Source organism: Mastigoproctus giganteus, chromosome 7 (assembly GCF_048544385.1).
Source record: "Mastigoproctus giganteus isolate SK-2022 chromosome 7, ASM4854438v1, whole genome shotgun sequence".
NCBI lineage: Eukaryota > Metazoa > Arthropoda > Arachnida > Uropygi > Thelyphonidae > Mastigoproctus > Mastigoproctus giganteus.
In genome coordinates this window covers 16,055,322-16,072,500 of record NC_143581.1, presented here as the reverse complement: position 1 = coordinate 16,072,500, position 17,179 = coordinate 16,055,322, and the positions used below count along the sequence as shown (strand labels likewise).

Here is a 17,179-nt window from a genome sequence, read left to right as displayed (position 1 = left end):
CAATGTAAGAAAACTGTGATTGTCCTGACATCTGATATGAGTAAAAACTTATGGATGATGTGAGGTAACAAGGAAATGTTTTATCTAATATCAATTTCGATTTTCTGTGTCAATATAGTAATATTAGTAGTAAATAAGTCTGGTTGTAGAGTCAAACTAGAAACACATGTAAAACTGACCATGATAGCTACTACCTGTTTCCATGTTGGTTTGCAATCAATATTAAAAATAAACAGCCTGATGCCATCAGATAAATGCCATGGTACCAAAACTAATTATCAAACATGACCACAGCATTTATTGAAAACTAGATATACAGTGAAACTTCCCTTTAACGGACAGCCACGGGGAACGAAAATGTGTCCGTTAGAGAGAAGTGTCCGCTAACAAGAGGTCTGAGGGAGAAAAAAAAAAGAAAGAAAGAAAGAAAAATCGTTAAACGTTTAATGTAAAATTAAAATAAATTATATACAGATTTTGCACAATATTTTTGTAAATAATATACATACAATTGTGCTATGCATATTATGACTTTATCTTAAGAAAAATACATACAGTAATCACTTATTTTCTTCTGCACCTTCTTCCGGCTGATAATTGTTTTCAACATTTGTTTGGAGTGAAGAAACCAACGAAAGTCCTTCAGTATCTTCTTCAACGGCGAAAAACATTTTTAAACGATTGATTTGTATGAGTGCTTCTTCTATTTTCATCGGTGGTTTGTCGTTAATATGTTCTTCGACAGAATGACCTCCTTCCATTTCTTCATCCTCATGAGGAACTTCTTGAAAAATATCAATGATAATGTCATTGATATTTAGAGCACCATCTTCTGTACTGAGGTTTGAGTCTATATCTTTGTAGCCAGGGTCACTTGTAGCTGAAGTATCGTACATTATCAATAGATGTTGAAGTACTTGTTCTTCTTGGTGCTCCACATTGCTGTTCACAACTTCAATTTTGCGTTTGAGAAGCCAGACTTTACAAAACAGTTCACGACAGTTTGTTTTCTAATTGCATTTACTGAAGAGGAAATCCACTGAATCGCATCTAGGATGCTGATTTTCTTTGCAAGGTCACTCGCACATGTTACATCGTTCATGTTTGCAATGAGATGTCTTAAAACACGTTTTCTGTAGTGAAGTTTAAATTTTTTTATTATCCCTTAATCCAAGGGCCGACACTCTGCAGATGTGTTTGGTGGCAGAAAAATGATTTGAATGTTGGAAAATTCAATGTGCGGGTGAGATGCAGCATTATCCATGAAAAGAATAATTTTTCTGTTTTGACGAATCATGTTTTGGTTAAAGTGACTTATCCATTCGCTCATGATATCTCGTGTCATCCAAGCTTGTTTATTAGACTTCCAGTCAACATCCAAAAGATTCAACTTTATGCCCTTGAAACAACGAGGATTTTGTGGGTTTCCTATAACAAGAGGTTGTTCAAAGTCTCCCAGCATATTTGTACACAATAGTACAGTCAAGCGTTCCTTAGAAATTTTTCCGCCCTGGCATTTTCATTTTTTAGACTCATTGTGTTTTCAGGAAGAGCTTTAAAAAAAACAACCCTGTTTCGTCACAGTTGTAAATATCCTTAGCTTCAAAATCACGACATAACTCTTCCAATTTGACGGTCCACTCTGTTACAACCCCAGTATCAACAGATCCACCTTCACCACTTACGGTTTTCCAAGAAATTTTATGCCGAGTTTTGAACTTGTCTAGCCATCCCACAGAACTCATTTACTCCCATAGATTTCGCAACCTCCAAAGCCTTTTCCCTAATAATAGGCCCATTAATGGGAATTTTTTTAGCACGTGCGCGACAAATTTGAAGCCCAACAGTTTTCGGGAATGATTTTTGAACCTGATCATTTACGTGTTGCCAAAATTGCTTGAGCAGTTCATTTTTTTTCTTTAGGATGTCGCTTACCTGCGTCTTCCCGATTTTGAATTTTACAGCGAGATTGCGAACACTATTTTATTGCCGATCATACGCATTAATGAGTTCAACTATCTTTTAAAGTTAAATGTTTACGAGAAGACATTGTGCACTTCACACGACACTGAACAAAACTGAAAGAGAAAAGATGAAAGGCCGACCATATTCCCCCCCCTCCCTGCGCACACCGAATTCATCAGAAGTTTTACACGTGCCTTAAAATTCTTGAAAAAGGGTTTAGAACTGCGACGTAAACCTTGATAAAATTCAGAGAATCGGAAATAGAAAATAAACACACGATTGAGGCAATACGTGGAAGAAACCTTCCTAGAAAAATGGCCGTGAGCTCGCCCGCTGTCCGTTATGGGGAGATCAAATTATGTGCAAATCTAAACGAAACAGTGCAGATTGCCTGTCCGCGTCCGTTACAGAGAATGTCCGCTAGACAGAAGCTGCAAACACGTTAAAACCAATGGAGGTGAGTTGGGGAATTTGAAAATGTCCGTTGTAGAGAGATGTCCGTTAACGAGAGGTGTCCGTTAGAAGTTTCACTGTGTATGATATTAGATATAAATAGCCTGACTGTTGTATTGCTAGCAGATATATGCTTTGCTAGCAACACTAATATTAGGAAATATGACCACAATATTTATTGGTAACTTGCTTAAGTGTCTGGTAGTGCACAGAGAAATTCAAGGATCACTCAAAGTTGTCAGTTTTCTTTTAGCAGAAACTTATTTTAAAAATCTTAAAGGTAGTTTATAGTGGTACTCAGCTTTCCTGTTTCGAACACGGAATTTAAACCATTTGAATAGACAATACTAGAGTAATCAGCTTTCAAAATATAATTTATGAGATTCACTCCATATAAAGAGATATAACAGTTTTTATGCAGAGAAAGAGATAGTAGGATGTTATATGAACACATACCTACAATTAATGGAAAAATCTGAAAACACCTACAGGGATACCCCTAATAAAAGAACAGATGAGTCAAGCATGCAACTACAAAAAAAGATGACACCTTTCTCAGCAGTAAAAGTCACGTGACCATGCCTTTTACTGCTGAGAATCATTCGGGACATGAAAGGTGCGTTACTACTGGATAAAGGATAAACCATAAATTCTGAAGTGTATATTATTACCTTAAACAAACTAAAGGGCCATTTACTACAGACAGTTTGGCCTACATGCCCCATTTGGCCAAGATCTCGTGGCTTTGAGTTCCCATATTTTGGTCCACTGAATTCATGAATAAAACTGAAAAAATAAAATGATGATGAAGTAGTACTGAAATGAAACCTTCTCTGCATCGCATTTTTCTGTATTACCCTCTTGGGGCCTCTGTTCCCTCCAGTAAGACAGAAAACTATAATGCAGAGAAGCATTTATTTTCAAATTATTTTAACACATTTGTTAAAATAAAACCTGATCCTTTATAATGGCCAATGCAGCTCAGTATTAGGGGTTTTAACCTTCATGAAACTATTTCATTTTTGATGGTGTGGAAGGAAAACGTCCACACTGTTTGGCTGCTTATTTTGACTCTACATTATTCATCATTCAACACAAGGTTGCTAACAGGAGCCACCAGAAATCTGATGAGGAGCCAGTAAAGTTCAGAAACTAGAAACACCAGTACCTTTAAAATTTTAACAAACTAATATTCTTCTTTTGGTAATGTTATTCCATTAAAAATGAAATGATACAGATGACTATATCATTTCTAAAGTGTGCAAAAGTCCAAACATGTCACTCCCACTGGAGGGAGCAAAGAGTTCCCAAGGCAGAAAAATATAACACAGAGAAATATTTATTATCAAATTCTTTCAAAACATGTGCTGAAATATAAATCAGTTCTTTTATTTTATTAAAGTCAGCAATTTTTCATATGGTTATTCAAACTTCAAACTGCCATAAACTGGGTTTAAGTGGGGAAGCATTTCCAAACTTTTTTGGTGGTAGGGATTTTTCAAATATAAACTGTTTCACTGCATTTTTATTTTTTATTATTATTATTTCACAAATTTTCTACTTGTGACATGCCTTACAGTTGCAGATACAAAATACAACATATCATTCAATAAAAATATAATAAGCAATATAATATACTAGGATCAATAACAATAAAATGAAATGAAAATTACATTTCGATTTTATAAGTCCACAGATGTGGTTAAAAATTCATAAGATTGTATAAAGATGCACTTTAATTGTTTTTTCCCTTCTTAAGGATTCAATCTTTCACGAATATCAATATTCAGGTCATTAAGTGTTCTAAATACTTGATTAAAATAATAATTACATAAGGGATCTTTTTTGAAAATTTAATCTGTAGCAACTGATGATCCCTAGAAGGATATGGAGGGCATTTAAAACTAATACTGGATATAACCTTCATCAATTTTATTTATTTAAGTCAGATCCAAGTAAGTTATACATTCTTCAAGCATCATCAGTTTAAAATAGACACATTATTCAGAGATCTTTTTAAGTTAATAGCCCAGTTTCAGTTTAAGAATATGATGAATGATTTCTGAAATGTATCATTTCGATGCAGCCTTTTGCCGAAGGGGACCAGACTTGCAAGGCATACTCAAGAATAGGAGTAAGTCATTTGGTAAATTGTAATTAAAAATATTTTTTCAACACCAATGATACAAAATTGATATTTTCTTAAAATGAATAAAGAAATTAACTTCAAAACAATTCTAATATCTTGAAAACTTTCTTACCATTTCTTCACTACCAATACTGCTAACTAAATTTGTTATGGCCCTTTAAAAAAAAAGATAACTCATGTTAAAGAAAAACATGAACAAGAAGATATCAGAAAAGTTAAAGCAATGATAAACTCAAATACAGAGTGGTTATAAAGTCATTTCCAACTTTAAAAAAAAATAACTTAAAACTGCAGGTAGCCCTCATTTTGCACCGATTCGTAATAATGCCAGTCACTAACACCACAAGGCCATTTTTATTTTTATTTATTTTTGCAATATGTTTATAAATTGAAAGTTTAAAATTGTCAGACAAAATTTATCAACATCGTACTGTACTATGCACTGTTCACATAATCAAGAACAATCTAAGCCAATCAGCGACCGGCGTGTCCGTATCATAGCCAGCTTCCTACCCTCAAAGTAGCCACTCATGGATGGGGGTGGTAAAGGTCCATGCGGTGAAGCATTCAGTTGGTTGTTGTTTACACCATTTACACGTGTTGGAAATTTATTACGCTAACATTTTTTATTAATTGTGCTATTAATAATTTAAATAATAATTAATAATAGTGACAGCCATGTGCAGTTTTGCCAATCATGTTATAAAGTTTTTAATTTAATAGAATAAAGAGACCATGTCTGGTAAAAGAAGTTCACCACTTTGCTTATTGGAGGCTTGAAGTGGTGGAACCCATGTTTAGTCTCTAGAGCTAAGTTCCGGTCAACCCTTCCCTATCTCTTCCATCATGCAGTATGATTGATGATTTTTGAGGTTATGATGAATGTCGTGGCGAGATCCAATATTCCTTACATTTCGAGGGTACAGCTCTAAAACGGTGTTCGCAGGCCGGCCGCTAGTTAGTACACCGGACTGAACCTATTGGTAACTCTCTAGGAAGCTTCCGGATCAGCTAGTGTATAATCTTGCTACCTCTACTCTGCCAGATAGTGACTGGAGGGAGTCCGAGTAGTGTGTATGCGGGGAGCATTGTCGAGGCCACGTTATGTCAAGGATCTGGGTATATTCTTACCACATGTACGCCATATCCAAAAATTTCATTACTTCATACAGCATGTCCCACCCACTTTTTCTTACTATTGAATACACCATGAATTGTCAAAATAATAGAGCAAGCTTATCTGCGAAAAGATCTAAACCTCCCAAGGACTTCCTAATTCATTTCACAAATATACGTGGTCTCAATTCTAATCTCAACGATGTCCATTTCCACTTGCAGTCTTCCAAACCCCATGTACTTTTTCTGACTGAATCTCAGTTATCAGTTGATTCAACTACTGCTCATCTCAGATGTCCAAATTATTTGCTGTATGATTCCTTTCGCCTCAAAGGTGGTACTTGTGCATATGTCCGTTCTGATATTCCCTGTCAGAGACTTGGCAATTTGGAATCTCCTCTCTTTGATCTTCTCTGGCTTAAAATCTCTCCACCTCATTGTGTAAAATTCATCTGTTGTCTCTACCGTTCTCCCAACTCCACTAATCACTTGGAGCTCTTTGACTTCCTCTCTTTGCAACTTGACTTTCTCCAGTCCAACTTTCCTAACAGTGAGGTAATTTTCCTTGGTGATTTTAACGTTCACAACTCCAGCTGGCTTCCGTTTTCTAGTCACACTGACCCAGCAGGTCGAGATGCTGAGGCTTTTGCAATTACTAATGACCTAGCACAGATTGTTCATTTACCTACAAGAATACCGGACAATCCTAATCATACAGCCAATACGCTTGATCTTTTTCTCACAAACAACCCTTCTAAGTACAAGGTTGAAGTGAGAGGTCCTTTAGGCACTTCAGATCACAACTTGGTGATTGTCTCTTCTCCAATGGAACCTTTATCTCATGCCTATTCCCAACCTCGTATTGTTTGGCATTACAAGAATGCAAAATGGGATGACCTGCGAGACTTCTTTTCTTCTTTTCCTTGGTCTGATTACTGTTTCAAAACTTCTGATGTCAACGTTTGCTCAGATCGTGTCAGTGAAATTATTCTTGCAGGAATGGAATCCTTTATCCCACACTCCACTTTAAAATCTCGTCCTTTATCTAAACCTTGGTTTTCCAATAAATGTGCTAAGGCTGTCCAAGAGAAGAACGTTGCATATCGTAATTGGCTTGTTTCTAATTCTTCAGTTTCATTTTCTGCCTACACCAAAGCTCGCAACAATTGTAAAGCAGTTATTAATCAGTCCAAACTAGAGTTTGAACAGGCTAAGAGTAGAAAACTTGCTTCTTGCCCTAATGGTAGCCGAGCATTCTGGTCTCTTGCCAAAGCTATTGGCCGCAACTTTTGCCCATCTCTGCTCCCACCTCTGTCCAAACCAGATGGTTCTGTTGTCACTTCAGCCAAGGATAAAGCTGACCTGCTAGCATCCCATTTTTCTTCGAGCTCATGTATTAATGATCTTGGTAAAGCACTTCCCACCATTCCTAACACGCTCCATTCAATGCCTCCTGTGGTCTTCCGTCAAAAGGATATCAGAAGGATTTTGATGAATCTTGATGCTAAGAAAGCTCCAGGTCCTGATGGTATTTCTCCACTTGTTCTCAAAACCTGTGCTCCTGAACTTACTCCTATTCTTTGCCGCCTTTTTTCACTTTCTTATTCCAAAGGTGTTTTTCCTTCTGCTTGGAAATTTGCTCATATCCAGCCAGTTCCTAAAAAGGGTGATAAATCCCTCCCATCCAATTATCGTCCCATTGCAATTACTTCTACTCTTTCTAAAGTAATGGAGAAATCAATTAACCGCCAACTCTTAAACTACCTAGAAACCTTCCGTCTGATCAACGATCGCCAGTATGGATTCCGTCAGTGTCGATCCACTGGTGATATTCTGGCTTATGTTACCCATTTATGGACTAATTCAATGGAAAGGTTCGGTGAAACACAAGTAGTTGCTCTTGACATCTCAAAGGCTTTTGATCGTGTTTGGCATAAAGGTCTTCTAAACAAGCTTCCATCTTATGGTTTGCCAACTGTTTTTAGTAATTGGTTATCCAGTTTTCTCTCTGATCGCTCACTGAGGGTGATGGTAGATGGCTCTCTGTCTTCTAACTTCTCCACTAATGCCGGTGTCCCCCAAGGTTCAGTTCTTTCCCCCACTCTTTTCCTCTTGTATATCAATGACCTTCTTCCATTGACTGGAAATCCTATCCATAGTTTTGCTGATGATAGCACATTGCATTCAACTTTCCATTTTGAGAAACCTTGTCCAGCTCAATCAGCTTCAAGTTCTCGAAAATCTGCTGCCAATTCCTTAAATGCCGATCTTCAGGTAATTCTCCAGTGGGGCAAAGACAACTTAGTTGATTTCAACCCTTCTAAAACTCAATCTTGTCTTATATCTCGCAAAAAGGATTCTTCTGCTCCTATGCTTATCTTTAGTGACACTCCGATTTCTAGGCAAAATGATATATCTCTTTTGGGGATTACCCTGACTTCTAATCTCTCTTGGCACAAGCACATTACAAATATTGCTTCCTCTGCATCTAAAAAACTTGGTTTTCTCTTTCGCTCTCGGCGTTACTTTTCTCCCAAACAGCTGCTCACTCTGTATAAATCGCAAATCCGCCCTGCCATGGAATATTGTTCCCACATCTGGGGTGGTGCCCCCAAAACCTCTCTCAGGCTTCTTGATTCCATTCAGAAGAGGGCAGTTAGGTTAATTAATGATTCATCTCTAACAGAGTCTCTCCACTCGCTTTCTCATAGACGCACTGTTTCTGCTGCATGCCTCTTCTACAGATACTTCCATGGGCACTGTTCTTCTGAATTGGCTTCTATAATTCCCGCTCTCTCTTTCAAAACAGTCCGAACACGTGCTGCCACCAGCCAACATCCATTTACTGTCCAACTTCAAACCCACAGAACCAACTTTTCATCTTCCTCATTTATTCATTCAACTGCCGTTTTCTGGAACAACCTTCCTTCATACGTATTTCCTGAAAATTACAATCTACAGAAGTTCAAGTCCAATATCAACAAATATCTTCTTTCATCTTCTCAACCTCCAACCCAAGCACGGTACTAAGTACTATAGGTTATAATACCTCTCGTGTTTGGGGTTCTCATAAAAAAAAAAAAAAAAAAAAAAAAGTTCAACGAATCCTAGTGCAAATGAAAGTATGAAAAAGGTACGTCAATCTATCACATTGGAAAATAAGATGGGGGTTATTCAGAGGATGGAAGCTGGTGAAAGCAGCCCTAATGTGTGTAGGGTTATGAAGAATATGACTATCGACATATTACTGCAATTATGAAGAATGCTGATAAAATAAAAACAATCGATGCAAAGTGCTACACAAGTTAGTTACAGCAGAAGCAAGCTTTTAGGAAAAAAATGGACCAACTGCAGACACTTTGGATCAATGATTTGAACCAAAAAAAAAAAAAATTGTTATTAAAATTTTTAAAGTTTTATTATAAAATCACAAGGTTCTGGACACCATAATTAAAATTTTTTGGTGCCTGGAACCTAACCCTGTGATTTCCCATTGACTCCATGATATAAAGGGTTCCATTTGCACCTGTTCCCCCAGAAACCTAACTCTGACATAAATCACAGGCTACCTTGCACCATACTTAGCCATCATTAGCTATGTTAGCAAGAGTTACACAAAGATAAAAGCTCTGTCAAACTTTATTACAAAAATAAAGTGTAATAGCAACTCTGAAAGCAAGCTTCAACACAAAAATTCAAGATTTCCTTAAAGAATTTTTTCCTCAACAAGAAAAAAAAATTCGCTATATGGCAATCTTAAAAAGGTTCTCATAGGGTCATCATCATCATCATCAGCCATTTTCAATCCACTGCAGGATGAAGGCCTCTCCAGCAACTTTCCAGTTCCTTCTGTTTTGAGCACTGGCCATCCATTTACTACTCAAAAACTCATGAATTTCATCTATCCATCTCCGCCTTTGTCTTCCAGGTTTTCTTCTAGCTCCTCTTGGGTACCATTCTGTTATTTTCTTAGTCCATCTGTCATCATGTCTTCGAGCTATGTGTCCTGCCCAAGACCATTTTAGTTCTTTAGTTTTGATAAGAATGTCCTTTACTTGAGTTTGCTGCCTAATCCATGTGTTTCTCTTCTTATCTAACAGTCTGATTCCCAATATAATTCGTTCCATTCTTCGCTGTGTAGTTCTTAGCTTCTCTTCCATTCTTTTGGTGAGTGCCCAAGTTTCACTTCCATAAGTCATGGTGGGGAGTATACATTGATTCATTATTTCACGTTTCAGACAAACTGGGATATTGCTCTTCAGTATGTGACTATATTTCCTGAATGCTATCCATACAAAATTTATTCTTCTCTTGACTTCCAGCCATTTATCATTATTACAGCTAATAACTTGTCCCAGATAAGTATATGACTCCACCTTTTCAATTACTGCTCCTTCAATCATTATTTCCCTTTCCGTGGCATACTTGTTCATCATTACTTTTGTTTTAGCCATATTCATCTTTAGTCCAAAATCCTTACTAACTGTGCATAACTGATTAAGATTTTCCTCTAATTCTTTGGGATCGTGGCTTATGACCACAATGTCATCTGCAAATCGTAAATGGTTTAGGTACTCTCCGTTCACATTGACTCCTTTCTGCGACCAGTCTAATCTTCTGAAAGCTTCCTCAAGGGCAGCAGTAAACAGCTTCGGAGATATTGTGTCTCCTTGTCGAACTCCTTTCTCGATTTTAAATTTCCTACTGTCTTTGTCTAGTCTAATAAAGGATGTAGCACTCTCATATATTTTCTTCAAAATCATAATATATGGAGTATTTATGCCTTGTCTTTCCAGTGCCCGAAACATTGCCTTATGCTGTATGGAGTCAAATGCCTTTTCATAATCCACAAATGCCAGGCATAATGGTGTTTTGTATTCATTTGCTTTCTCCATTAGCTGTGATATTACGTGAAGGTGATCCATAGTTGAGAATCCTGTCCTAAAGCCAGCTTGCTCTTTCAGTTGATTCTCATCAAGTATTCTTTCTAATCTGTTAGTAATGACCCTTGTGAACAACTTGTAGATATGGGGTAACAAGCTAATTGGTCTATAATTTCCAATTTCTGATTTATCTCCTTTCTTATGCAGCAAAACTATGATTGCATTATTCCACTGCTTAGGCATCCCACCTTTTCTAATGCACTTTGTGAAGAGCCTTGCCAGTTTTTGTGTTATGTCTCTTCCTCCCAATTTTAACAACTCTACAGTAACTTCATCTTCCCCCGGGGCTTTCCGATTCTTCATTTTCTTCAATGCATGTTCTACCTCATCAGGAAGAATATCGGGTATGTCGTATGTGTTGCTACTTTGCAATCCATCTTCCCCACTGCTGGTATCATTCCCTCGCTCCTTGTATAATTCTCTATAGTAGTCTTCTGCTATTTGAATTATGCCTTCTCTGCTGTTTATAAGTACACCATCGCTATTCTTCAGTTTCAGTATCATTTGTCTTTCTGTATTACTGCCCATGGCTGCTGATTTAAATCCTTTGTTTTCCCTTAATGCTTGTTCTACTTTTCTTGTGTTAAATCTTCTTATGTCCTCTCTGAGTCTCTTTCTAATGGCTTTGCATAACTCAGTATACTCAATTTTCTCCCTGTCAGTGTTTTTCTTGCTCTTCATTTGTCGTCTTCGGTTCATCATGACAAGTGTTTCTTGACTAATTTTTTCTTCTTTGGATTTCTGTTTCCCTATAGGTTTCTTGGGCTTTATCACTTTCAGAAAGTTGTAATATTCCTCGTCGATATCTTGGTCCTGAGCAGTCTGCAGAAGCTCAAACTTGTTCTTAAGTTCCAGTACATACTGCTTTTTCTCCTCCTCTGTTATTTCAAAGACCTTTGTATTATTTACTCGAGTCAGTTTTTTCCTTTCCTTTCCTACATCTATATCAAGTGTACATCTTACCATTCTGTGATCACTTCCAACATTTACCTTATTCAGGACGGTAACATCATTCACAATATATCTTCTGTTAGTGAGGATGAAGTCTATTTCATTAGTAGTTAATCCATTTGGACTCTTCCATGTCCACTTTCTGTTCACCCTTTTCTTGAAAAAAAGTGTTCATTACTGACATTCCTTGAGATTCTGCAAATTCCACAAGTCTTTCACCTCTTTTATTTCTTTCACCAATTCCAAAATTTCCTATAGTTCCTCTTTCTGCGCTGTTTTGCCTTTTTCCAACCTTAGCATTGAAGTCCCCCATAATAATAGTGTAGTGAGTTTTCTGCTCTTCTAGAAGACTCAATTTCAGTGTACATTTCTTCAACCTCTTCATCATCATGGCTCGATGTTGGTGCATAAATCATTATAATCTTTAGCTTGTACCTCTTAGAAATCTTGAGTATTAGTCTTGACACTCTTGGTGATGTACTTTTGAATTCCAAAATGTTGTTTTTAAAATCTTTATGGACCAGAAACCCAACTCCACCTTCACTCCTTTCACTGTTTCCATTAGTGTACAGCAGATTTCCACTTGATAAACTTATAAGTGATTCATTTCTTCTTCTTGTTTCAGCCAAACCGATGATATTCCAATTCACATTTTCTAATTCCTTTTCCAGCTCTAATATCCTGTCTTCACCGATGAGTGATCGTACGTTATAACAGGCCAAGTTCAATTTCCGTGCATGGCAGCCTGGTCGTACCCAGAGATTCTTAGCACCCTCTGCTTCCACTCTGATCCTCTCGCTGCCGTAAGAGGGAGAGTGAAAGCTGCTGGGGACTGAGGGCCATTTGTATTGTTGTGCTCTCATTGCTGGAGGGTTTGGTCTTTTCCTCTTCACGCTGACCAGGCGTCTTGAAGAGAACCACTCTACACGTTAGTTGCCACCTAAGTGACGTAACAGGGCTTACCATCGAGAAGGTGTGCATGAGTGGATTTTAGGAAGGCAGGCCAACCGGACTTCTCCTAAATCTTCTGTAATAGAGAGATATTGAATCCATCAGTGTTTTAGGCTGAGTGTCTGATAACACACAGGATACCTGTTCCCCTCTAAGCCCCATAGCCCTCATAAGCCCCTCTAAGCCCTCATAGGGTACAAAGGCAATTCCAAAAATAAAGTACGCTACATTAGCAATAAATTTTTAATTCCAAAAAAGTTATTATAAAACTTTGATATTCTCCCCACTGATTATCAATCACTGCTTACCATCAATCTGAAAGCTTTACAGTACCTTCCAGCAAGCCATTTTGGTTCAGCTGACAGATCTTTTGAGTTAATGCTTTTGAAAATACCTAAATTATGTGGAGGGTTTCTTCAAACTTTGGAAAGAGGTCAAAATCCAGAGGATTTGTGCCTGGGATGCATGCAGGGCATGTAATTTCCCACATGTATTTGTCCATTGCAGAGGTCAGTTGTACTACATGTGATCTCCCACATTGTCATGGAGAATAGGCACTCCTACTTTCAAAAGTTATGGACAAATTCTAGTGAATTTTTGAATGCAGCTGTGATCTCAAAAACTCGGCTGATTAGGCAGAATTTACTGTTGTTCCTCAACATGCTTTTTGTTGGCTGAGATGTCATCAGTTAGAATTACTGGTTTTCCCAAACCTGAATTGTCCAAAATGCTCCTACAGCATTCTCAAAAACGTGCTCACTACACCAGCAGTATGCAAACTGTGGTCTAGTGACTGCAAACTGCAGACTATGGTCTGTAGACAAGTCTGTGGTGATTCACAAGAAAGTGGCCACTTTGCTCATTATGTGCAAGCCACAAATGAGACAGAGCAAGCTTGCCCATCACACTCATTCTGAGACAAGTTGTTAGAGACAGTTTTTCTTTGGTATAAATTTCTGGAAGCAAAGATAAAAGAAAATGTGTAGTGGGCAGACGGTTTACAGACAGAAGCAGATTTTTAATTTTAATTTTTAAATTTGCATGGGCTAATTTTGAAGGCACACAAAAATATTTTTGTTTACTATAAATAACAATAAAACTAAAATTTGCACTTCAACCCACTGAATCAGCACCACACATCCTCTTCTACTGATAATGAATTTCAGTTCCAGCTTTTGTAATGTATCAAATTCTGACATACAAGAATTATTCTTCATGCATTACTTGACCTGACAATCTTGGACTCATCCATTTAAACTCTGTGGCACAAAAATGGGTTATAAGAAATATGAAATTGGTGCCCTTTTTTTCAGCAAGAATAAAACTACAACTGATACCAGTTCCCCACACAGAACAACTAATGAGTCAGCCATATAAGCACAACATGCATTGATTTTGGAACTGCCAATACAGATACAATTATGTAAGATTACTAACAAATATAATGTAAAATTATATCAAAATTTTAGTCAAAAATTTATTATGCAAATAATTTAGAGAAGCATCTGGAAAATAAACATGAAATATTTTCATATTTAAAAATTAATTTTCAGAGACATTACTTTTGTTATGTGTTTAATTGGAAGTGTGTTTTCCATATAACACTTGGTTGCTTGCTTAAATTTGACACAATCTTGGCACTCAGCATATGTCTGCAAAGGTCAAACACCTAATCAGAAACCACTACTCTTGAAACAGCTGTCATGTTCTGTCCCAATTGGTGGAGTCACTTTCTGAGATGCCATTTGTTTAAATTTATATTTGTAATTTAAATCAGCCTATAGACCACTTTCGGTAGGTACTTACCACGGCTGACTGCGAGCACCCCACCAGCCATACCATTTCAGATATGCTCTGACCCAGTTGTCTGGCATCACAATTTGGCCTTTGTCAAACTTGCTTAAGTCCACTGCTTTTCCATCTGAAGAACAAGAGTGATTAAGTGAGCTCAGTATCAGGTGTTTTTTATACGATGTCCCGAACCACGCATGCGCCGTAGTTCACCTGCAGTTGCTTCGATTTGCAGAACGACTCGCTGGTCATAATGTTTTAGTGTATACACGAAAGGATAATGTGAAAATCAAAGCATCAGATTTTCAATATATATAAACTTAAGTGAGAAAAATGATTAAAGAATAAAAAATAAAAATAAAAAAATAAATAAAAATGCCAGCAGCATGGCAAGACAGAAGAGCGAAAATTGGGAAATTATACATAACGATCAAACCAACAGGGAGGGAAGAGAATAAAATTATTGTAGCAGAAATTCTCGAAGATAATTTAGAAGTCTAAATACAAAGATAATAAAATATAATCAATTAAATTTTGAATAGCCAATTAAATGAAATTTAACAGCGCCCCTCTGACGGGCACCAGGTCCAAATTTATGTGAAATATCACGAGCAGAGATGTGAACAACTACAATAAAATAAATTATAACAAAAACAAAAATAGACTAACCTTTATGCCCCATCTCAACAGAGGACCACAAGGCCAATAATGGTCAGGGAATCGCTGTGCTCAGATGGGGGGGCATCATCGTGGCTCGATGTTGGTGCATAAATCATTATAACCTTTAGCTTGTACCTCTTAGAAATCTCGAGTATTAGTCTTGACACCCTTGGTGATTGGTGATTTACTTTTTAATTCCAAAATGTTGTTTTTTAAATCTTTATGGACCAGAAACCCAACTCCACCTTCACTCCTTTCACTGTTTCCATTGGTGTACAGCAGATTTCCACTTGATAAACTTATAAGTGATTCATTTCTTCTTGTTGTTTCAGCCAAACCAATGATATTCCAATTCACATTTTCTAATTCGTTTTCCAGCTCTAATAATCCTGTCTTCACCGATAAGCGATCTTACGTTGTAACAGGCCAAGTTCGGTTTCCGTGCATGGCAGCCTGGTCGTACCCAGAGATTCTTAGCACCCTCTGCTTCCACTGTGATCCTCTCACTGCTGTAAGAGGGGGAGTGAAAGCTGCTGGGGACTGAGGGCCATTTGTTTCGTCATGCTGTCATATGCTGGAGGGTTTGGTCTTTTCCTCTTCACGCTGACCAGGTGTCTTGAAGAGAACCACTCTACACGTTCGTTGCCACCTAAGTGACATAACAGGGCTTACCATCGAGAAGGGGTGCATGAGTGGATTTTAGGGAGGCAGGCCAACCGGACTTCTCCTAAATCTTCTGTAATAGAAAGATATTGGATCCATCAGTGTTTTAAACTGAATGTCTGATAACACGCAGAATACCTGTTCCCCTCTAAGATTTTCAATATATATCATTAAATAAAATTATTTAATTTCCCAAGTGGTGCTGAAGGATAGTGACCTTAGTCACTATCCTTCAGCACCACTTGGGAAAAGGCCTGGGATCAAATCCCATCAAGGAGAAGGAACGTATGGCTGTTTTGCTCATCACAGCCAAGTTAGTCTATCTTGTGCAAGGGTTGTATATAGTTTCTCCCTCCTCAGATTCTCTGGCTTTTCAACCGGAAAGGAGGCAAACCAACCAGAAAGTAACATGCAATTTACAAAAAATTGCACTGATACCTTAGAGACTAAAAAAAAAAAAAAATTTTTTTTTTTAGTCTCTAAGGTATCATGCATTTTTTTTTATCTGTTTATACTCCATGACAACTACATAAGGTCTGAGGAATCTGCAAGATAGAGAATACAAGAACATCACTGTATTTAATAATTATATGGGCTGGAACCACAATTGCTGAAACTTCCAAATATGAGAGGAAATTCAAAAAAGATTTGTATTCATCCCGAAGTAGTTGTGAAAGATTAAATTTTTTTTGTTTGATACCCTGAAATCTCTATAGTAACCACACAAATTTTGATTTCAATCTGAGAATTCACTTTTTTACTTCACAGTGCTGAATGAAGTGTCACAATGGATAAAGTGGAATACAGATTAGTGTATTGGTTTCTCTTTCTACAAATGAAAAACACACAAAACAATCCATGAAGAAATGGTTGCTGTTTATGGAGAAGATTGCTCAGGTAACAATGTTGTTGCACATTGGTATAAACAATTCAAATGTGGAAGAACCTCAGTGTATAGTAAAGAAATCCCAGGACACCCAGCAACTGCTACAACACAAGAGTATTGAAAAAATTGAGGCATTAATCCTAGAAGATTGCCATATTAGCAGAATCTGTGGAGAACAACGTCCATCAACAGTTGCATATAAGTAAAGGGTTCCCAGACTTCTGACCCCTTACCAGAAGAATGAAATGGCACAATGTGCACATGAAATGTTGTCGATGTGCCAAGAAAAGCAAGAAGTTTTTTTCACGGCTAGTCACCACGGATGAAACTTGGATCCATCACTATGATTCCAAAACTAAATAAATGTCAAAACAATGGAAGCATGCAGAATCACAACCTCCCAAAAAAGCAAAGGTGCAATCAAGTGCTGGAACAGTGATCTCAGTTTTTTGGGATCAGCATGGTGGAACACTAACAGATTACCTTCAAAAGGGCTGTACTTTGATTGCAAAGTGCTATTCCAACCTCCTCATGAAGCTACATGCTGCTATAAAAGAAAAAAATATGGGAAAAGCTGTCAAAAGTATATAACAGTATAAGTTATCTACTCCACAATAATGCCTCTGTACATTCTTTGCATGCTGCAGTGAG

General features: G+C 37.3%; 1 protein-coding gene across 2 annotated transcripts in view; it reads right to left on the bottom strand.

Annotated features, from left to right (window-relative positions):
• The window catches only part of LOC150082577 (importin-4-like), a 186,556-nt gene that overhangs the window by 121,952 nt on the left and 47,425 nt on the right, over positions 1–17,179 (bottom strand). For both annotated transcript variants that reach the window (XR_016547194.1, XM_090377536.1), the window contains exon 7: positions 4,680–4,722. Coding sequence is in view for 1 of the 2 variants with exons in the window: in XM_090377536.1 (XP_090233662.1) it covers positions 4,680–4,722 (43 nt within the window). In the remaining variant the exon portion in view is untranslated. The remainder of the gene's footprint in view (positions 1–4,679; positions 4,723–17,179) is intronic.